The following is a 23,798-nucleotide window of genomic DNA, read 5'->3' as shown; positions in this document are numbered from 1 at the left end:
CAAAACAGTAGCCTTGTTAAGTTTACAAAACTACTCAAAACCTTCAAATATTGTCAAAATTTGAAAAACATTATACATAATTTACGAAATTGTACATGTAGTTTATAATACAATATATGATTTTTTTTTCTTTAATGTATGTGTATTTATGTGTGTAGATTTGATATACCAGATGGAATTTCAAAGAGAATCATCAAATCAAAGTAAGTCAATGAAACTAATGGAGAGTACATGGATGGGCACCATTTTTGAACCAGAGAAGATTTTGTACGTTTTTTTTTTTTTGTAACAGAATGTAAACGATGTGTAATGTAAAAGAAATTATGTGTAATTTATTGAACAAGACCCACATACATTTGGTAAATTATGTTATATACTTGACAAATGATGGTTCCCTCGTCATAAATAATACATAATTTACGTATTTGTTTCATAATTTGTATTCGATGTGTATTTATGTATAAGTAAAAACGAAAACAAATGCTGCTTTAATGTTCCCAGAAAAATATACTATTTCCAAATCTGAAAGTTAAATGAGAGAAAGTGATATATATGTTTTTTATATTAACACCCAAATCACGCTAAATTGATCCTAGAAAATATGTTATTTCCAAATCTGAAAGTTAAGTGAGAGAAAATTGATTTGAATCGAAAAAAAATTTAAATAGTAAGATAGAGAAAATTGATTTGGTTTCTAAATCTGTAAAGAAGAGAGAGAAAATTGATTTGAAAATATCCGTGGTGATGACGTTTCGTTTTGGTTAGGATTTTTGTTTCTGATTGATTCGGATAATAGGAAAGAGAAAATTTGATTTCCAAATCTGTTTAGAGGAGAGAGAAATTATGATTTGTTTCTATCCATTTTTTTCAAATAAATCTCGAAATTTTTTGCTAATAAATCTCCATAATTTTTGCTAATAAATCTCCACGCTAAATTTGAGCGTGGGACATTGACGGTAATGTATTTAAAAAGTGAGGGTTTTATGTCCATAATGTAAAATGAATAAATATCCAAACCTTTTTTGAACATTATTTGGTCTATGTACCCACCGACCATATTAATAAGTTGTACGAGGCATTTTAGCAGATACAAACATTAAATAATCCCAAGGAGAAATTTCTGGTCACTTTGTTCACACAACTGCCATGGGTCAGACAAGACTTACTGGAATTTTGTAGGCGAAATTTTACACTCGTTCATTTTTTTGGTCTCAATGGGTGTCCGGCACGGTCCCATCGCCCCCAAACCCTAAAAATTTATCAAGGATTTCAAGGCCTTATATACCAAAATGGATTTAGTAGTTTCTCAATCTAAATTGTATCAAATTTAGAAACAACTTAGTACGTAGGATATTGTTAAACAACATCTAAACCCTAAAAAACAGTGTCTAGGCTTGTTAAACGTCTCTTAATACTAGTTGCTAACCGACTCTAATACTTCTTATATATTTGAACTAAGGAAGTAGGAGGATATACCTTTCTTATTATTCCCTACTTCTCTTTCTTTGATCTCATTAGTAATATTAATTACTAATGGAGTCGGATTGTGACTCTACTACTCAAGCAAATACATCATCATCATCATTGAGTAAACTAGTTAAACATGTATGGATGAATGAGGCTAAAGATAAAAACTTTGTATTCTCACCCTTTTCTATATACTCTGCTTTATCCTTATTAGCTTCTGGATCAAATGGTCAAACCCTAGAACAACTCTTGGGTTTTCTCAATCACAAAAATCTCAATGATGTTAACATTTATGTGTCTGAAATCCTTAACTCATCAATGTGGGATTATTCAGTCACTACAACTGGGAATAAAGCAAACGGAGACGACGGAGAAGTACGACCTATTCTCTCGTTTATAGGTGGGATTTGGGTTAATAATACTTCATGTGGTGGTGGTGGTGCTCTCAAACCTTCTTTTAAAGAAACTGCTACTTCAATCTACAGAGCTGCAGCTGAAGCAGTCGATTTCAAAACTCAGGTATGATATAAAATCGATTAACTACAATACTTGTCTTTGTTAAGTTTGTGGTTGTCTAACTCAAAACCAATTAACAATGAGTAGAAAAGACCTAGATATTATATTCTTTGTTATTATTCTCTCACGTGGGACTATTCTCACAGTCTCTAACTTTATTTAGTTTTAATATTATAGTTTGATAATAATTTCTTTGTTGGAAGGCCAAAGAAGTGAGAAACAAGGTGAACAAATGGGCCGAGGAGAACACAGAAGGACTAGTTACAAATCTAATTCCCGACGACGGAGTTATCAATGAAGACACAAACATAGTATTGGCGAATGCACTCTATTTCAGAGGTTCATGGAGGAAAGATCAGTTTCAACCATCAAAAACAAAGAAATTGAACTTCTATCTCCTGAATGGAACCTCTGTTGAAGTCCCTTTCATGATTAGCAACTATAATGAATACATTTCATGTTTCGATAGCTTTAAAGTCCTCAAACTTCCTTACAAACAAGCCACCAATGACTCTCAAAAACAACTCATCCTTTCCATGTACATATTCTTACCTAATGAGCGAGACGGACTTTATGATCTGATTGAAAAGGTGGGTTCTGAATCCGATTTCTTGGAACGTCATCTTCCAAAACAAGAGGTTAAAACGGGTGAAGTCAGAGTTCCAAAATTTAAGATCTTATTTGATATTGAACTATCAAGAGTTTTAAAGGATGACTTGGGTCTGGATTTGCCTTTCGACCCAGAGAAAGCAGACCTGACTAAGATGTTGGATAGTAATTCTCCAAAGAAAAATGTTTCGAATGCTCAAATGCTCTGTGTTTCAAATGCCATACACAAATGCTTTGTTGAAGTTGATGAACAAGGAACTAAAGCTGCTGCTTCTACTGTTATTGTGGGTAGACTGTTTGGTTATATCGGGAAACCCATACCGGTAGTACCAAAAGTAAACTTTGTAGCCGATCATCCGTTTTTGTTTACAATCAGAGACGATGTCAATAGAGTTATATTGTTTATGGGTCATGTCCTCAATCCGTCATCCCATTGAAAAAAACTATTAGAATAGTTTAGTTCGTCCTGTTTGATGGTCTATATTATCTGAAAATCATTTGTTACTTTGGAAGAGAATTATAAAATTATTAGTATTATGAAGAAAATCTTAGTATTGTTTTTCTTTTCTTCCTTTTGTTCATCTATATTATCTGAAATTGTCCCTCTTTGTGGATGATTTTGACGAGTAGCCGAAAGAAACTAAGGTATACAAACTCTTGTAGTATAAGAGACAAAAGTGAATCTAGCTCTCCTCGTTCTGATTTGTATGAGTCTGACTTGTCTGATTTGTTTATATTATGAAAAAAAGAAAAGAAAAAACTAACACAACCGTTGTCGGTATTCACATCTTAGAAAGAAGAACAACTTAAAATGTTCAACAGGGATTACTTTTCCTTTCTCAATCAATCCTCAAAGAATCTATCCTCAAAGAATCTATATACGATTTTCCTTCAAGTTTTCTAGCAAAGAAGTCTTTGAAGTATTTTTCAGCACCAACTCTTGTGAATAATGGTAGATTATGTGGAGGATCAATTAAGCTAAGTGCAGGACCTAATTCTGCGTCGAGATTTGTGCTGTAGAATGTCGCAATTGAAAGCCTTTCTTTCGTCGAATTCACAACTGCTCTATGCTCAACACTTCTATAAACACCATTGCTTATTATCTGTTGCATATCAAACAAAAAGACAAATGAGTCAAAAATCGTGGTGAAGTTAAGCTAAAGATCGTCGTTGCTATAGTGTGATTCCACACTATCTTCGTGATTGTAGTAATCTCACACTAACGAATAGTATGATAAATACAAGTATATCAGCGGGATTAGTCGGACTCAAACGAATTAGAATCATGAAAAAGAAACACAGAAGGGGAAAGAAACGTTACCTCCAGCATGTCACCAATGTTAACCACAAAGGCATTTGGAAGTGGCTTTACAGGAATCCAGTTTCCATCTTTTCTTATTTGAAGGCCTTCAATTTCATTGAGTTGAAGGACAATGGTAAGAGCATCAGCATCTGAGTGTGGTGTAAACCCTATTACTTGATCTGGTTGAGAACAAGGTGGGTAGTAATTCAGTCTCATTGATTGAACACCATCACTGAATTTATCTCTCATCTCTTCATAATCCATCTTTAGAGCTTTAGCCATTTCTCCTAATATAGTTAAAGCCAGCTTCTTAATTTCATGTGAGTATTCTTCCAATGTCTCTCTGTAAATTACATCAATTTGAATTCAATTTTGATATCCTACTATTTGCAATATAATTTTATCTACTTCAAAAGTATAATAAATCTCAACCCCAAATCGGGTTGCAGAAGTTGCATAATCCAATCTATTCAAGAATTTCTACCTCAAAAAGATCTCATTCAAGAATAAAGGTTAACATAACCACAAGTAAAATGTCCTAAACTAGGTATCTCATATGTGGGCGGAGTCAATTCCGTCATGCAAACGCCAATTGCACTCCAACACGTCTATGATGTGAGCATGATAGTTCAAGGATTTGCTCGGGGATGTCTACATGAAAGATTGCTCGCAACCCCGGAGGTCAAGCGTAGGCCTAACGTCCAGACACCGCGGTACCCATTGTCACATCATGTGGTGCCTGCACATCTAGTGAAATAGTAGGACAATGGCCTTTGTCCAATACCCATCTCATATGTCAATAAGATGCCGTGCTATATATACATACCTAAGAGAAGAAGGTAACTTAGCAAATAAATTGGGGTTTCTTATCCTGGTTGGGAGTGTGGTAATATAGAACATATCGGACCAATCAAGTTTTTGTTCATCGGATTGGACAAATAATTGACCAAATCCCTCTTGGTCCCCTGGTTGTTGCCATAAACTTTGCTTTTCCAAAAATGGAAGTTCAAACAGTTCTCCAATTTCCAACTTCACTTTTTCTATTAGTGAAGTACTCACTCCATGGTTTATCACCTATAGAGAACAAAGATGACAAGTTAGTCATTACATATTTACCGACTTCAAACCCTCGCTTCATGTCTCACTCTTTATTATTTCTCTCTCTTTTTATCTCTCGCTTTTATTAAGGACTTCTATCAATAAAACCTTCAATAAAATGAAAAGAAATACAAATTGCCGACGAAGGGGAAGCCCCATTTGCCCGAAGACTAGATCCCCTGTATCTTTTAAAATCTGATGTTCATACACATTACTCTTTCAAGTTTAGTTGAAAGTTAACATTCAAGTAAATCTAAAGGAACTATTAGTTAGAGTGGCAAAAAGACATGTTGAACAATTTGAAGGACTAAACTAGTGAGTCGGGTCATATCGGGAAGTCATTTCAGAATTAACCCTTAATTAATCACTAATATGAATCAAACAAATAAACTCCCAATCAAAATATTATCAATGAGAATACCTGAAAGAACCCCCAGTGTTTGGAAGCAGAGTGTAACCGATCTAGTTCCGAATCGGCCATGGATTTTACAGAAGAAAGCAAGTTCTGGATATTAATAATAGGTATCTCCGAGTTAATGGTGGGATCAAGAGCTGAAGAGTAGTCTTCTCTATCGTTGCGAATGTATCGAAGTGGGATTTGAGTATTGTATTGTTTGGCTAGTTCTTGGACTGATGGAACTATAAGAGAAGTTCCAAACATCACTTCTTCCTCTTTAACCTTTCCTGGTGACTCCATTTAATCCCAGTGATTGATAATTTGAGCAGATAAAACTAACCTAGTTCACAGGTATTCATGTAGAGATTCTCTCTCTCTCTGTATATAAATATAAGAGTGAGTGGATGGCGTAACATGGTTAAGAGTCACATGATCTTGTGGCTCATAAAAGTGTTGAAGCATGTGAGAATATTCTCCTCCAACATTGAAAATGAAGTTGAAGGACTAAATTAAATATACCCGAGAACGTTTGAGCATTTCTTAAAAGTCCTAAATCAAATATGTAAGAATATAAAAAAAAATCAAATATGCAAGAAGTGTGAAGGATTTCGATGCAGTTGAACGAAGTAGCAAGAAAGTAGTACAAACTCTAAAAAGAGGATAAAGAGAACTTAGGTCTCTGCTATAGAAGCCATCAATTGAGGTTGATTAACTCTCGAATCACATTATACAGAAGTTACGAGCTTCTTCTTTAGTAAAAAGTTTTAAACAACCGTTTCAGACGGTGTAAGTATGATGAGAGGGCTCTCTACCAGTTACTAAACGAGGAATAAAGCCCTCATTTGCTTTTCTTAAGAATGCATCACCGAGGATAAAGTTATGACATTATCGTTATAGGCAGAAGCTCTCGCCATCCTAACAAGGTAACCCCAACCATGTTTCAATGAAATCCCATTAGGAAATCCTGCTATCTTTAAAAAGTGATGTGCTCGAATGGTGAAAAAGCCATGTTTTTATGAGAACTCTAATTCCATGAAATTATGGATTATCAAAGGCAAAATGCATTCACTAAACGGGAAACAGATATATTAAGATTACCAACATCAAATCCGAAACTAAGCATATCATAATATTCAGATAACAGATATCCTGAATTTATAACTACTTTAAGTTGATAAACTAAAACAGTCTTCTTCATAAAAAAGAAACAACAAGATCCTGCAAAATGTCTAGAACCGAGAAGAACCTAGTAAGGCAACCGATACCCTCCAAACCAAGTACCCCGATACCCTCCAAACCAAGTACCCGATATCCCCAAGTCGGGATGTTGGAAACTTGTCAAGAGAATGCCGTCATCTTCTACTTGGATCTCTGCCTCATCTTCCGGCGCTTCCTCTTCAGTCTCCTCATTCTCTTCTTCTTCCACTGTTTCAACAAAAACTTACTCAATATAAAGAAATAACAGTACATAAAACCGACATATAAATTTACTCACAGCATAATGTAAGGATATGTGTGAAGCTTAAAGCATGAAAGTAGGATTTCAAATAAGAACAAAATTTCGTGTGATCATTTTTTGAAATCTTGAGGTTAAACATTTAAAAGACTTGTTGAGATAGATACTTATTAATACACCTATAATTTTCCTTTCAAATAGATTGGGAATAAGGGAATCGTAGCCATTAGTCCCAATTGTCAACATCTCACATACTTGAGAATCAAATTACAAGAAAACAACCAAATTGTGTTTCAGTTCTCAATCCAACACCTAACCACCGAAAAAGAATTGAGTTGATAACAAGATGAGTTACCAAGGGCTTAATTTCAATTTTCGGACTAAGAACGATCTAACTTTGATACTTAAATTATCATTCGTTCTACAATTTGGGACTACTGCTTGTATGAGGCATTCCACCTGATAGAAATGGCCGCGCATATTACAACTAAGGTAACTCGATCAACATAATAGAAATGATTTTGCGATATCTAGAATAATGCCAATTGAACTCACTTGGCAAATAAAATGTCACCAATTACCAAAGACTAAGAGGAGAATGTTAAAACCTAATTCTTTCACATACAATGTTCAGTTGAATAAGATGAATAAACAGCATAGGAAAATCTCTTCACATTAAACGATCAGATTAACATACCATTTCAATCTATAGATATCTTTTGAACAAACAAAAAAACATACAGTAGATTCAGATACAACAGCAAAGCAAAACCCTAGAAAGAGTTGTGAACACGTAACTGTTCAGGATTATACAGTAGATTCAGATTATTTCTAGATATAGATCGAAGATGAAAAAATTACAGATCATAAACCTATAAGAAGAAATCGTAATTTTAAGGGGGTGAAGATTGTAGCTAATGAATTTACAATATACATGGATCGATCTAGAGAGAGAAAGAAGAGATTATAGAAAGATAGTATAAAGATTACCTTGGCTCTCATCTTCGCTGCTCAAGAATCCGCCGATGAGTCTTCTTCTACGTTGGTACGGTGTTACGCGGATTAATGAAACCCTAGTTCTCTACATTTATAGGGTTAGTTCTTAGGGTTTAATGTTGAGTAGCAGAACAACGAGAAGTTGGGCCCGTTAGGTTGGATTTTCGAAGTTTTTAAAGGCAGACATCTGATGGTGGCGTTAAAAAGAAAGAAATGGAAAAAATATACCGCTAGAAGGAGGGGTCGAACCTCCGACCTTGTGGTTAACAGCCACACGCTCTAACCAACTGAGCCATTCCAGCTATTTATTAAAGTGTGTTAATGTCAGTATCATATTTAAATTAGTTCTAGACTAGGGTGAAAAATTTAACAAACGCAAGTCCATGAACTAGAGCTGAGGCCTGAAGGAACCTTTTCCCCAACAATTGATGTTCTTCACAACACATTTTCTGTCCGACATATGTGCCAGACACGGGCACTCGACACATTTTTCGTCTGAGATATGTGCTAGACGCTGGCAGACGGCACATTTTTCGTCCGAGATATAGAAAACGTTTTAATTTTTTGAAAGGTATCGTGCACATATCGCATCCGAGATGTGCAGGGCAAAGAACATTTTCATTTCCGCAACTGTTCCCTTGCCTTTTTTTCAAGACGACTATTGAAATTAATACCCCAACCAGCATTCAAGGACTCTAGAGGGGCTACTCGTCCATTTCAACATAATTTAGAAATCTCTGTTTGCTTTAATCTTTATAAGCCTCATCTTGATTTGAGTTATGTCGGAAAAAAAAAAAAAAAATGTAAATTATTCATCAAATGAAAACTAGCTTCATAAAAGCTGACTCAAAATCAAATTTCAGATCTTACTTATAGAGAAACAGAGGTACCTAGGCCAATTTCACATCTAGTACAAGCCTCAACCTTCATTCCTCCTATTTCACATCTAATTTGTAGTATATTGCTGGATAAGAATTAGGAGACCATATAATTTTATTGGTTGTCAATCAAATTTAAGGAAAAAAGGGGGCGGATTAAATTGTTAATCAAATAAAGTTAGTGCCTAATTACTTGAGATTGACCTAAATAAGCAGCAGGGCTTTCAACAATTTCCCCAAATAAAAATCCCCAATTTGAACATAGTAACAATAAATTTCAATAATAATCCGATTTTCATTGATTTCAAAGCAATACAACTAATTGCATTAGAGAACATGATCAGTTCAAATTTCTCCACCACAGAGAAGAAACCCTAACTTCACAATTTTTTTTTTACAAAACCACCAAATTGGAAAAAAAGAACAGGAACCCTAACCCCCAAATCCATAGAGGGTCCTTCCTTGTCTTTTAAGTGCATAAACAACATCCATGGCAGTTACAGTTTTCCGGCGAGCATGTTCAGTATAAGTAACAGCATCTCTAATGACATTTTCAAGGAAGATTTTAAGAACACCTCTTGTTTCTTCATAAATCAACCCACTTATTCTTTTAACTCCACCACGTCTTGCTAAACGTCTAATTGCTGGTTTTGTAATACCTTGAATGTTATCTCTTAGAACTTTACGATGTCTCTTTGCTCCTCCCTTTCCTAACCCTTTCCCTCCTTTTCCTCTTCCCGACATTCTCTCTCTCTCTCTCTAAAATTGGTTTCTTCTGGTTTTGGAGTGGAATGGTATGAGTAGTTCTTTCGAGTTATTTATAGCCATCCATCTATGTGTTAAAGAAAGAAACTTTGTGTATCGTTGGATTGGGTTGTAATCCGCGTCATTGTTCACTTCTGTGATTTTGTCCGTAAGATTAGATGATGGGTTTTTATTGGCTCGTGTGTGAGTCCACGGATCTCCTTTTCTATTATTTTATTTTTTGTTTGAGTTAAACGAGAATTACATTCATAAGTAGGGGTCTGTTTGATACGTGAGAATTGATAGAAAAAAAAGTCATTTTCTTTCTGATGGGAAAGAAAATCAATTTTTTCTGATAAGAAATTACACTTTAAACTGTTTGATAGGATGTAGGAAAACGAGGGTTGCCCTTAAAAAAAATGTATAAATTGGGTTCTGAGCTGGGTGCTTTTATAAAGTGATATATAAAATTGACTTTTTGGGTGGTGCCTTCAGAATTTTGGAAGGCTTTGTCCTCTCATTTATTCTCTTCCCCAAATCTCATCTCCACCATCTGATAATTATAGGGTTCACCGGACTAGGAGATTGAGAGATTTACAGATTGGGAAATTGACAGGTTAGGGGGTCTTCTTCTTAACCCCTCTCTTCTTTCTCTCTCTAGGGTTCTATTGTTGTTCTTCGACTCATCTTCTTTTGGTGTTCATCCATTTTTGGAGCAGTTTTACTGTTTTTCTTCATGGTGGTCATTCAATTTCGAGAACAAATTTTATATGTTGTTCATTCAAAGATGAAGATGAATGATTCATTAATTTATTATTGATTTTTTCACATAAGGATTTATTATTGATTCATTCATTTTTATATTGATTTCTTCCTTCTGAGTACATGGTCGAGAGTTTAACTTCTCTCTGAGTACAACATGAGAGTTACATAAGTGAAGTACACCACATACTAAAATTTCATTGGTAACGTTAAAATCTATATGCAGACTCTTCTAAAATTCTCTCTAATTCTTTACACTTAAAACAATTCCTCTAAGTCCTATTTATAGATAATGGCTTTTCCAATATATTCTATTACCAACTTCACTTAATCTAGAAACTTAATCATGCTTGCAAGATTCTTTGTTATTTTTTATGTTACATCAGTATATTGCTTTTTCGCCCCACGCCATTATGTGCAAGTACACACGCTATCCATACAGAAACTCATGGCGTACCCATTAGGTGACAACATCTAACAATAGACTATGTGCCTGACACGAATGTACTGACACGATAAAAGGTGTTAGGACCACAAATACCACTTTAGGGATCTTCCCTATAAAATTACAGGTACATGCACAGTTACCGGAGATCCAGTGTGAGAATGTATTTTAGGTTACCGCATCTGACATCATACTGATGTCGTATACAATTCCCATACTGTCGTTACACAGATTTATTTCACAACTGCAAGAGATTAGATGGTGAAAAAGGATGCTCCAAAATAGACCTCTATCTCAGTAATGCAGCGGGTTTCCTTTTTCTTTTTTCCTTATTAATAAGAGAGGTTGGTTATCTTCCAAACTAGGAGAAAAGTAGATACAAATTTGAAGATGGGTATAGTGGAAACCTAATCTTAAACTATAACTAACATTTAGAATGTTGTATCATTTAAAATGTGCGAGTTCACGTGATATTATCTGAAAATGTGTCGTAATGTGCCAGAAATGTGTATGATGAAGTTTGGGATTTTTGATACTTGTCGATAAAAAAAATAATTTCTAGGCTTAATCCGCCTTCATTAAAGTTTAAAGATCAAGGGGCCTACTAGTACTCTTGTCTAAGCTAATAAGTTTTAAAATCCGATCAACTTCTTTCAGGCAATCGGACAAAGTATGTCAAAAAGGCCAAAAATTATGGAAGCTAATGAAAGCATACCAAGTCTTGGAGAATATCGCTTGCTTATTTGGTCACAGAGATGGCTTCTGGAAGCTGCATTTGTGTATATAAATTATGCTTTCCACCGGGAACAAATTTTTGAGTAATGTAGAATGAAAATCTTAACAAAGGTTCTGGAAATGCCACATGAGAGCAAAACATGAAAAAAAAAACTGGAACTTCTTGCAACTTCAGTGCCAATTCAGGAGACCAAGTCATATTGACAAGATCATAAACCATATGAACAATTAGTAAGATACATTATACTAATTCTTTTAGCAAACAGAAGTTACTGTAGTCAACTGAAGTATTGAAAATAAGAGTATAGTGGTTGAGTCACTAGGTGTAAATGTTACAGAAGTGGAAAAATTAAATGACCTAATAACAAACCTAATCGTCAAATATGTAGAGACTTTTATATCCAAGATATCATGGTGAAATTCAATGAGCTGGTTCATCAATTAATTCCTAATACACGACAAGTTGGTGAAATTCAATGAGTGACATCAACAATTCCAAATCACGAATAACAAGAAAGCAACTGCGCTGAGAATTAATCATCCATGAATACTAACGAATAACAGAAAAGGGACAAAAACGAGAAAAACAGAAATCCAAAGGTGGTAGTTGTTCAGTTGTGGCCTTTGGAGAAACTATATTTTGTCTGCTGCCACCAAACTATCTAAATGCCCTAATGTTCGCCCGTCCAGATCAATTAATAACCATAATTTTTATCTTCCACCCACTGTATACTCCCAACAGTTACTCCAAACTTAGAATCAACTCCTTAAGAGACAAAGTAAGCAAGAAAATAGAAACAATCTTCTAAGGTGGAAATCTTTCTCTAAAGAGTAAAATACAGTAACACTGTTAAAGCGATACATACCAGGATCGTGGCAAAGGGATTTACATATAGAATTCATGCCTGGAACACCGATGTATTTATTAATTGACGTGTTCCCACCCTACAAGAACTGACACTAAGATCACTTTAAGCCTAATATAATAGAGATTTGGCGTAAAACTGTAAACATGTAAGTTGAAGCTGTATAATGAGATTCACATATGATACAAAACTCTTGTTGTTCACATACAATTAAGTAAAAGCTCATTAAAATAAATATGTCATTGACAAAGTCAAAATCTATACGAAGACTCTTCTAAAATTCTCTCTAACTCTATACCTTTAAAATAAATCCTCTAGGTCCTATTTATAGATCATGGCTTTTTCAATCTACTTCTAATACCATCTTCGACTTAATCTAGAAACTTAATCATGAATGCAAGACTCGTTGTTATTTCCTATGTTACATCAATATAGTCGTTTTAGCCACCTTTTATAGGGTCAGTATATTCATGTAGGGCACATAGTCTCTTGTTAGATACAGTCACTTAGCGGGTACAGCACGAGTTTCTGTATGTACAGTGGGTGTGTACTTGCACAAAATCGTGAGATTATGACAAGAAATACCAGCTTAGGGGTCTTCCCTGCAAAATTGTAGAACAGTTTATGGGAGATTCAACAATAAGTTAATAGTTATTCAATGAAAAACTATTTATCCAGTGTGAGAATTGAGTTTAGTTTACCGCATCTGATATCATACTGGTGTTGTATACAATTCCCATACTGTCGTTACACAGATTTATCTAATAACTGCAAATAGATTAGATGGTGAAAAATGATGCTCCGAAATCGACCTCTATCTCATTAACGCAGCGGGTTTCCATTTTCTAATCCGTTTTTCCTTAATAATAAGAGAAGTTGCTAGATATAGTATCTAGTTATAATGCAAACTGGGAGAAAATAGATACAATTCCAAAGATGGGTATAGTGGAAAACCTTATAAGAGCCGACAAATTGAGCTGTCGCACAATCAAAACACCCAAAATGCTCCTTCCACTCTGCAACAAGGCCTTTATCTTCCCATTCGTGTACCAAGTCCATCACACCATTGTCATTGACAGTGAAGTAAGGAGCACCATGGTAAAAAAAAAAAAAGTTCTTTCCCATCTTCAATGATCCCTCTGATCAAAATCAAAAGTTAAAAAAACCCTGTGCTGTACTTATGCTAAATTCAAATCTAAACCAACATGTTAAAAACTACTCGTATAAGTTTCTAATCTCTCTAGACGAAACAAAATGATTTTTTTTCTAAGAAAATCAAATCCCCATCCAAAAAGATGATCAATAGTGAAGAACATGATGTGAGAATAGTCCCACATAGGAGAATGGGTAACTAGCAACCAAGAATATAAAGTATAGGTCATCTCCACTTATTGTCAATTGGTTTTGATCAATCTACTGTGATTTAGGTTGAAAATGTGAGAAAAGCTAGAAATTGGAGTATCGGGTATTCTCTTATTGTTCAACCCCACGGCGAGTCGGCGACCACCAGACAAAACTTGACTTTCAAGTTTCAACAAAAAAAAAAGAAAAAGTAGTAAAAAAAAGTACAATAATACCCCTCCCTATTCCACTACTCCACCACGGCATCACCATCGCGGCTAACACCACCACCACCACCACCATCATTGCCGCCAACACCATCACAGCCACCGCGAACACCGGCATTATCAGCATCATCAGACAAAACAATGACAGAACAATCTTTAGGTTGATTGAGATCTTCACATTGTTGATACCCTTAGGCAAAATTTTTCCTAAAATTGGGTTTTCTTCCATAGTCTTCTTCTACTCCTGCTCTAATAGTATCAATTTGATTTTGTTCAGAGAAGGTACACCAATTACAAGAGTATTTTCACCAAGTTCTTTCTCCCTAGCTTCCGATTGGTTAATTTCATCGAGATCCTCTTCTGGATACTTCTTGCCAGACATAAATCCTACGTTTTCTTCTTTCTTTACTATGATCTTCTTGTTCAGTAGTTTATGCTCTTGCAATAGTTTCCATTTTCTACCAATCTCATCAAGATCAATGAGAGAAATACTAGTATCAACAAGATTTGATAGCTTCTGGATATGATACATCTCTTGGATGAATTTTCTTAGCCTTGCTTGCTCTAGTTCCATTTCTTCTTTGTTCTGATGATCATCTACTGAATTCTTTCTCTCTACAAATATCTTCTTTACTTCTAGATAATCCATCACATATCTCGTAAGCTATCAAGCTCTAAATTCATCCATTATTAGGACCAGAGCAATATACACATTAGCTTGTCTCATCAAGCTCTGAATCCAATTGTTAAATGGGATCAGAGCGCCATACTCTTCAGGCCTATCACATAGACTCTGATACCAATTGTTAAATGGGTATCAGAGTGTAATACATTTTTAGCTTGTACATCTTAAGGCTCTGATACCAATTCTCATATGGGATCAGAGCACAATACTCTTTAGCTTGACCCATCAAGCTCTGATACCAATTTGTCACGACCTTTTCGTTCCGTTAGGTCGACTCGGCATAACATTTCCAGAAAGAAAATTATGATTGAATTGAAAAAGAAATAGGAAGAATGATGAAATTGTAGAGAGAGAGAGAGAGAGAGAGGTAGAGAGAGAAGAACCTGATTTTGTATGATTCATCTTCGTCAGCAGTAACTCCTTGGATTACCTTTTGTTCTTTCCTTACTATAATCTTCTTCTTCAACTTATGATCCTTTAAAAACACCATCACAGCCACCGCGAACACCGGCATTATCAGCATCATCAGACAAAACAATGACGAAACAATCTTTAGGTTGATTGAGATCTTCACATTGTTGATACTCTTAGGCAAATTTTTTCCTAAAATTGGGTTTTCTTCCATAGTCTTCTTCTACTCCTGCTCTAATAGTATCAATTTGATTTTGTTCAGAGAAGGTACACCAATTACAAGATTATTTTCACCAAGTTCTTTCTCCCTAGCTTCCGATTGGTTAATTTCATCGAGATCCTCTTCTGGATACTTCTTGCCAGACATAAATCCTACGTTTTCTTCTTTCTTTACTATGATCTTCTTGTTCAGTAGTTTATGCTCTTGCAATAGTTTCCATTTTCTACTAATCTCATCAAGATCAATGAGAGAAATACTAGTATCAACAAGATTTGATAGCTTCTGGATATGGTACATCTCTTGGATGAATTTTCTTAGCCTTGCTTGCTCTAGTTCCATTTCTTCTTTGTTCTGATGATCATCTACTGAATTCTTTCTCTCTACAAATGTCTTCTTTACTTCTGGATAATCCATCACATATCTCGTAAGCTATCAAGCTCTAAATTCATCCATTATTAGGACCAGAGCAATATACACATTAGCTTGTCTGATCAAGCTCTGAATCCAATTGTTAAATGGGATCAGAGCGCCATACTCTTCTAGCCTATCACATAGGCTCTGATACCAATTGTTAAATGGGTATCAGAGTGTAATATATTTTTAGCCTGTACATCTTAAGGCTCTGATACCAATTCTCATATGGGATCAGAGCACAATACTCTTTAGCTTGACCCATCAAGCTCTGATACCAATTTGTCACGACCTTTTCGTCCCGTTAGGTCGACTCGGCATAACATTTCCAGAAAGAAAATTATGATTGAATTGAAAAAGAAATAGGAAGAATGATGAAATTGTAGAGAGAGAGAGGTAGAGAGAGAAGAACCTGATTTTGTATGATTCATCTTCGTCAGCAGGAACTCCTTGGATTACCTTTTGTTCTTTCCTTACTATAATCTTCTTCTTCAACTTATGATCCTTTAAAAACAATTTCCATACTATTCTATTAATCTCAGCCTCATCAAGATCACTCGGAAAAATATTAGTATTCGATCCTTGCTTTTGGATATGAAACATGTCCTTGATGAAATCTCTTACCTAGTGATTCTTTTTCATCACTGTCATCTACTGGTTCTTCTTTCTCCAAATCTACTGGTTCTTTTTCCTTATCAAATTCTACTTGATGATCCATTAGAGATAGAAGAAATTTAGATAGAGAGAAGAAATTTACAGAGAGAAGAAACTAAGAGAGAGAGAAGAAACCAGGGCCAGCCCTGGCCCAAAGCGAGCAATGCCTCGCTTAAGGCCAGCTCGTAATTAGCGTGAGAGCGTAAAATTCAAACCAATAAGGGTAACCTTTTGAGGTTTGACACATGTGAATCTCTCTCCTCCATCTCCCCTTCTTATCTCTCATCTCTCTACATTTTTATTTGTACTTGGAATTATTATTAGTTACAATAATAACCAAAGATTCCACCTTCTCTGGGATTCGAACCTGGGACCTACAGGGCTTTCTAGAGTTTATGTCAACACCTTGGAACCACTTGGACTACCAACCGTTGACTACAATATTAATTAATTATTAGAGTATACCAAGCTTTACTTTTATTTATTTTTGACTTCATTATTAAATTATTTCAATAGTGTAAATATTATGGTTATTATAGTTTGAATTTCTCTTACTATCTTTTTGGTATTTGTAAAATACAATTAATTTAAGTATTTATTTTGGGGATTATTTCCCTAATGGCCCCCTACTTTGTGACCAGCTTCCCGCCTGGCCCCTAGATTAGCAAAAATACCCATATGGTCCCCTTTTTTCTGACACCGTTAACTTTCCGTTACTCTCTCTCCTCCATCTCATTTTCTCTCTCAGCCACATCATTTCACAAGCCACATCATCGTCTTCCCCGCTGGGTTCGCCGACCGACCAAAATTCCCGGGCGGCGACCTTAAATTTTTTTCTCTCTAAAGATATTTTTTTTTACCCATATGGTCCCCTTTTTCTGACACCGTTAACTTTCCGTTACTCTCTCTCCTCCATCTCATTTTCTCTCTCTGCCACATCATTTCACAAGCCACATCATCGTCTTCCCCGCTGGGTTCGCCGACCGACCAAAATTCCCGGGCGGCGACCTTAAATTTTTTTCTCTCTCTAAAGAATTTTTTTTTTATTTCTCTCCTCTCTCTCTCTCTCAAAGAACTCAGCCGGCGAACCCAGCGGGGAAGAAGATGATGTGGCTTGTGAAATGATGTGGCAGAGAGAGAAAATGAGATAGAGGAGAGAGAGTAACGGAAAGTTAACGGTGTCAGAAAAAAGGGGACCATATGAGTATTTTTGCTAATCTAAGGGGCCAGGCGGGAAGCTGGTCACAAAGTAGGGGGCCATTGGGGAAATAACCTTTGTTTTGGATGGTCACACCATTTTTTTTGTCCTAATAAAGTTAGATCAAATGAGAGTTGCCAAAAAATTAAGATTTTTCAACCCTTTCAAATACTAGGCCTCTTTAGAAACCTCCAGTTCCTTCCTATAAGTGGAGGTCGAGATTTTTGTCCGTGCCAAACAATTTTGTGGTATTTTCTCCAATAATGTAAAACGTAAAACTGTTTTTATACGTAATGTAGTTAACGAAAGTTCAAAATTATTTAAATTAGACAAATTTTATATTACACCAGATGAATCTAAATGACCATCTTTGTTGTGAGATATCTCCTTCAAATCTAATCTGAAATCTCAAACTCAATGTTTTAAGAAGTCACTCTAGGAGAATGATGGGTCATGAAAATGTCCCATCTAAATCGTTTAATTTAGCCAAGTTAGTCGGTTTCGAGTCTTTATTATAATAAAATGGTTGGTTTTCTTGATTAGGTGTCTTTTGCAGAGTTAGGTGTGAAAAACGGTTAAAAATGAGAAAAAGATGCATAAAGGGTATTTTGGTCATTTGGAGTCAAGGATATTCTGGAAATTTGGCCAAGGTCAGTGCGTGGTTGAAAAGTAGAGGTCGAGACGAGTCCGTAGGAGAAAACGGAAGTCAAATCGGAGTCCGGATGAGGGAAATATGCAAAGTCAAAGTAGGAGTCAATCAATGTTGACTGCTGGGATCTTTTCGGTCATCTTTCTGGCTGGTGGGACACGATAAGGTGATGTGGCGTGATATTATAGCGTGAGCAACTTAATAGTTTATACAGCGAAGCACCAGAACTTCCCTTTAGGTGCCAGATTCAGTACATCTCGATGCATGATAATACCGTGGTCCCGCTCCCACTACCTCCTTCGACGTTTGACACGTGTCTCCTCTTTCTCTGGTTTGAGAAACCAAACCCTAATTCCCTTACCCTCTTTCCTTGCGACACATGGCACCTCCTCCTTCCCTTATTAACCACAGCCGCCAACCTTATTTGTGTAAATTAGGGTTTCTTCACATTTTAACCCCTAGAACTTCCTAAAATGACCCTTCCTTTTATCTTTTCTACCATTTCACCCACCAAAAATCCTCACCCATCTATAAATAAATCCCTTTCTCCTCCACTAAAACCGAGACTTGCAAACCCTCTCAATGGCTTCCTTACCTAATTTCTAAGCCACTTCTCTTTCTATCTTCTAACCCTAATCCTCCATTCTTTTCTTCTACTTCTTCTCACCTATTTCTTTCTCTCTTTTCTTCTTACTCAATCCCTCTTCTATTAAATCCATCTTTTTCTATCTTCTTCTCTACCACTATTCTTTCTACCATTAATAGTCATCTCCTTCTTTCTTCCATATTCTTCCACCATTTCTAACCCTCTTCATCTCTTCTTTCCAACTTCTTTCTAGATCTAATTTCTTCTTTCCTTTTCTTTTTCTTATTTGGGTTGCAATAAAATAGCTATTACTTGGATTTCTTGGAGTACAATTCTTGAACATAAATGGAGCAAATCTTGGACATCAAAATGGAGATGCATGGGAATATGGAATTTGAGCATTCTTGGTGATTTCTTTCCATTAATTTCTTAGTATTTTCATTTATTTTACAATGTCAATGAATGTTATTCTAGATTCCATGTATAGTTAATTTAGCAATCTAAGGTTGTAAATGAAACCCATTTTGGATTTTTATAATACTTGTTCTTGATTAATTAAATCCTTTGATGTGCTTTGATGCATATTGATTGTCATTTCATGTTGATTCTATAACCTTATTGTCATTCATGTATTATAATTAGATATTTCATGCTTTTATTGATTTATTAGATGAGATATGCCTTTTAGATCTTGAATGATAGTGTAGGAAATTAGTTTTTATATGGTAGTCAATCATAAATTCTTAATTATAAAATTGTTTCATCTAGAATATCATCCGGAATCCAAATAGTTCATTATATTGGATCTCGAGTAAATACAAAAGAGATTTAAGTAATTAAGTGTTTGTTTTATAAAGTGAAATTATGTGGTGGATTTTATAACCTTAGATATCATCTTCTCCCCTCTCTTAGATAGTTTATTTACATTTATTTGTTTTCTTATTTCTCACAAATCAATCATCAAAGTTATGAATGGGGTGTGTGTGTGTGTTAGTTTAAGTTAGTTTTTGACATTTCGATTATTGGGCTAAACTTGCCGTCAATACCCGAAATTGCCTACTTATCCCTTGGGACGATACTCGATCTTATTTTCAATACTATAACTTGACCCCGTATACTTGCGGGAAAAGACCTATTTTTAGGCCCATCAAGTTTTTGGCGCCGCTGCCGGGGATAAGTTTAATTTTATTTTCAATCTTGAATTGGTTTTTACTTTTATCTATTTTGATTACTTTGACTTGTTTTTCCTTTCTTTTTGTAGATTCACAAAGGAGGGAGCATCAAGGAAGAGGACATCAAGAAGACCCTTTTTAGTTATTTTTACTTTATTTTTATTTTGGTGAGAGAGTGTTATAATCTTTTTTTGTATTTCTTTATTTTTGTTGTTTTGTAATAAGGCCTTTATTGTTTTGACCCTAAATTAGAGGGCATTTAATTTGTAACCAAAACGAAGCCTCGGGTTCGAACACTCACGGGAGAGTGGCCCGGGTCGTCTACAAAGGTCGTCGCCCGTCTTGAACGGGAGGTAACTTCTAGATCACCCACGAATCTCCTGTAAGTGGGTACTTGTGATGTTTTTGCTTGCCTAATTGATTGTCGAACTGTTAGTTTAATTATCATATTAGTAAGGGCATTAACCCATTACAAGATAGGAGTCGGATTTCATCACCGGTCTCTTGCCCATCTAGGTAACAACATCGCCGATCCCAAGCCTCACTTAAAATTAAAAATCGATTTAGACATTGGCCAAAGGGTAACGAGCTTATAGGACATTCTTGACAAATCTCGAACTTGATTAGTATTTGGAGTTTTCCCAGGAAGAGGGAACGATCCAAGAACACAATTCTTGATCGTTGTACTGTGACGGAGTAACTCCTCATAAGAATCATAGTTCAAGTTTTGGTAAGAAGTAGAAGCTGTCTAGATCAATTTTTAGGTGAAAAAGACTACCCGGTCGTCTAGATTGTGTCTAGGTTGCTTGGTGGAGTCAGCTTGCTTGCTTTGTTGTTTTCCTTAGGATCTTCGTAGTTTCGTTACTCTTAATAAAAATAAAATAAAATAAAAAAAAGTCAAAAGAGTCCGTTGTCTTGTCTTTTCGTGTATGCCTCCTAGGTTGTGTGATGAGAGGGGTCATTTTGTTAAGAGTCTGATTTGAGTATTTTACTTGAAAACCTTTCTTTAAGCGAGACTATGGAGGATCACATTGATCAAGCTAGGACCGAGAATCAACCTATGACTCTCAAAGATTACATGCACCCAACTATGGTTTGTCAGCCATCATGCATTAGGTTACCCTCGACTAACACTTATTTCCAGATAAAGTCAGGGATTATCAACATGCTTCCGGTGTTTCGTGGTCTAGAGAATGAGAACCCGTATTATCATGTTAGGGAATTTGAGGACGTATGTAAGACTATGAACGTCCCTAACTCGATAGATGCCGTTACACTTAGGTTGTTCCCTTTTTCTCTAAAGGATAAAGCAAAGTCTTGGTTTTATGCCTTAAAACCAGAGTCTATTTCTACGTGGGCAGAACTTAGTGGTGTATTTCTACAAAAGTTCTTTTCCACGCATAAAACCAGAGCTTTAAGGCTGAGTCTGCTAAATTTTGAGCAACTCGAAGGAGAGTCTCTCCATACATATCTTGAGAGATTCAAAGATGTTCTACTAGAGTGTCCACACCATGGGTTCGGAAAAATGAAACTAGTCCAAATATTGTATGAAGGACTAGATTATCCTACCATATCCCTGGTTGAATCATTCTGTAATGGCGGGTTTTCTAATAAAACCGCCGACGAGGGCATGGCCTTCTTAGAGGAACTAGCCGTGCAATCTCATCAATGGGGAACTTCGAGAGAACTTGTGTGTAATACATATAATCCAAGCTGGAGAAATCATCCCAATCTCTCTTGGTCTAAAGGTCAATACCAGAGTCAACCCAGTACTTCTATGAACCATCCTGAGTTTGGTGCCTCTAGCGATCCTTATGCTCAATCCAGTGTCCAACATTCTTCTGAAAAGAAGATGACATTAGAGGACACCATGAACACGCCAGAGTTTATGCAAGCGACCACTCAGACATTGATTAGTCTAAAAAACCAGGTGTGTCAACTTCAAGAAGCCTTTAGTCAGATAGAAAATGGTGAGGTTCTGAGCCAACCAGGGCAGGGATCAGAATGTACATTGGCTAGACAACCACCCGATCAAACCAATGTAGTTACCACCCTTAGGAGAGGTAGAGTTCTTGACAAGAGAGTAAGAGTTCCTGAGAATAACAAGTTACACCCTCGTGATAATCCTGAGAAGGCTCGTGAGTCTGAGAGTCCACCTCCAACGTTTGAACCTTATGTTCCTAGAGCTCCATACCCTCAGCGTCTAATGGAGAGGATGAAGTTACCTCAATCTGATGAGGTAGTGAAATCGTTCAAACATGTCAACATCAATGTTCCATTATCATACGAGTCCATTGTTGAGCAAACTCTTGAGCCACTTTTAGAAGATCCAAAAGCTGAGTCTGTATTATGTCTTGATTCTCAATCTTTTACTACACTTAGTCATGATGATACCCTTTTGAGTCCAATTGGAGGTATTACAGAAGATGAAGATGATGAGTTATGGCTTGCAGAAATGTCTAAAGAGAGTGATGACTCATTTGACTTAGGTGAAACCTTAGAATTCTTTAAGGACACCGATGACGTCATAATAAGAGAAATTTTAGAAAGTTTTTCGGAGTCTTTACCTAAGTCAGACTCAAATGAGCTAGTGCCTAACTTGGAGGTGATTTTACAACGAGCCAATGAGGTCATTTTAGAACCTCCTAGTTTGAGTGTTGATCTAGATGAGTCCAATCTCTTAAATAGTTATGCACCATGTCCCTCGGAAGTTCAAGTTACCCCGTTGCAATCGCTTGTGAACTCTACCATGGTCTCTCAATCCATTTGTCATGTTTATGAGGATCCGTTTTATCCAATGTCTTTCAACTTTAGTTTATCGCCAAACTTAATGATTGTTGCTTCATCTAAGTTTGGGGATAACTCATTCACATTGGAAGTCTCACTTAAACTGCCATATCATTCCATGGACGTGAGACTGAACCTTCCTGGATACTTCATCTTTTGGGTTGACCCTCAAATCTTCCGATTACTATTGTATGGGGAGTCATCAACCCTTATTCCAGTAGGTTTACAGTAACTTTTCTTTCCTTTTTCTTTCATCATCGTCTGGCTGAAGACGATAAACTTAGCGCTTCTTGGGAGGCAACCCATGCTTCTGATATAGGACAGTGGAGTATGGTAATATCTTCCCTCTCATCTTTTTATTTTTGGCATAGTCTTCAAAACATTGGGGACAATGTTCGGTTTAAGTTTGGGGATAGGGAAGAACTTTTTGCTAACTCCTTCATTTCGAAAATTCAAGAGGGTTCAAAATTTTTTCAATTTTGGACCGAAAATGTGAGTCTAATGGTTGTTTTTGGCTTGTTAATAGTTATAGAGTCGAGTTGATCGTACTATCCGGTTGTTAAAGGTTTCTTCATGAATATCGAGTCTTGAGGTCGTCTGTGTGCTAGCCATGTGAGTATTATGAAAGTGAAGGGTAGACGGTTCTGAGTGAACTAGATTAATCATTAGTGGAGACTTAACCCTTGTGAGATTTCTGAGCCTTTCTATTACCTTTGAGTGTACTCTTCTGCGCTAATTCCGAGTAGAGTGAAGAGCTACTCAACCTCGCAACTTTGTTAAAAGAGCTCATTTGATCTCGTGCGCTCAACTTCCATAGCCACTAGGAGTGACATCAGGATAGCGAATAAACCTTACTCTTGTAGTCCATGAAACCCGATAATAGTGTCAACTTTAGGAAGACGGATACTCCACCATCCATTCATCATATGACTCTCGAGAATGAAGGCATGAAAAGTAAAGAAAAAAGAATGTGAAAGCAAAGTGTGAAAGAAGGAAAAGTTGATTGTTGAGAATACTAGTGTTGGTATTTGTAGTTGTTTAAAAAAAAAAAAAAAAAAAAAAAAATTGAAATTGGAAATGAAGAGAAAAATCTCTGAAAAAAAAAGAAAGTTTGTGTAAAAGAAAGTTCATGTGAACTTTAGTTTGTTATGTAAAATAAGTGTTCGAAGCAAAAAGCTAAGTATG

The 23,798-nt window shown here is 36.0% G+C and overlaps 3 protein-coding genes, 1 long non-coding RNA gene and 1 other non-coding gene across 5 annotated transcripts; 1 reads left to right on the top strand and 4 right to left on the bottom strand.

Annotated features, from left to right (window-relative positions):
- The first annotated feature begins 1,308 nt into the window (after nucleotides 1–1,308).
- On the top strand, nucleotides 1,309–3,138 carry LOC147570299 (serpin-ZX-like). The gene is made up of 2 exons (XM_086656884.1): nucleotides 1,309–1,986; nucleotides 2,187–3,138. The coding sequence occupies exons 1-2, from the start codon at nucleotides 1,534–1,536 to the stop codon at nucleotides 3,027–3,029; spliced, it is 1,296 nt and encodes a 431-aa protein (XP_086513010.1). The 5' UTR covers nucleotides 1,309–1,533; the 3' UTR covers nucleotides 3,030–3,138.
- A 156-nt stretch (nucleotides 3,139–3,294) lies between these two features.
- Nucleotides 3,295–5,854, bottom strand: LOC147570298 (protein SRG1-like). Its single transcript, XM_086656883.1, has 4 exons — nucleotides 5,415–5,854; nucleotides 4,722–4,969; nucleotides 3,914–4,238; nucleotides 3,295–3,695 (listed from the first exon to the last, which is right to left on the bottom strand). Exons 1-4 carry the CDS (start codon nucleotides 5,688–5,690, stop codon nucleotides 3,432–3,434), a joined length of 1,113 nt encoding a protein of 370 aa, XP_086513009.1. The 5' UTR covers nucleotides 5,691–5,854; the 3' UTR covers nucleotides 3,295–3,431.
- Nucleotides 5,855–6,454: 600 nt separating this feature from the next.
- On the bottom strand, nucleotides 6,455–7,981 carry LOC147570297 (uncharacterized). Its single transcript, XR_015231405.1, has 2 exons — nucleotides 7,837–7,981; nucleotides 6,455–6,815 (listed from the first exon to the last, which is right to left on the bottom strand). It is a non-coding gene; the product is annotated as an uncharacterized LOC147570297 (long non-coding RNA).
- Nucleotides 7,982–8,070: 89 nt separating this feature from the next.
- On the bottom strand, nucleotides 8,071–8,144 carry TRNAN-GUU (transfer RNA asparagine (anticodon GUU)). The gene has a single exon. It is a non-coding gene; the product is annotated as a tRNA-Asn (tRNA).
- An 851-nt stretch (nucleotides 8,145–8,995) lies between these two features.
- LOC147570295 (histone H4) lies at nucleotides 8,996–9,508 on the bottom strand. Its single transcript, XM_086656881.1, has one exon. It carries the CDS (start codon nucleotides 9,462–9,464, stop codon nucleotides 9,153–9,155), a length of 312 nt encoding a protein of 103 aa, XP_086513007.1. The 5' UTR covers nucleotides 9,465–9,508; the 3' UTR covers nucleotides 8,996–9,152.
- Nucleotides 9,509–23,798: the final 14,290 nt, after the last annotated feature.

Source organism: Eschscholzia californica, unplaced genomic scaffold (assembly GCF_041429995.1).
Source record: "Eschscholzia californica isolate CP2 unplaced genomic scaffold, dmEscCali1.0.p SCAF_1, whole genome shotgun sequence".
In the NCBI taxonomy this organism is placed as follows: Eukaryota; Viridiplantae; Streptophyta; class Magnoliopsida; order Ranunculales; family Papaveraceae; genus Eschscholzia; species Eschscholzia californica.
This window is presented reverse-complemented; position numbering and strand designations above follow the sequence as displayed.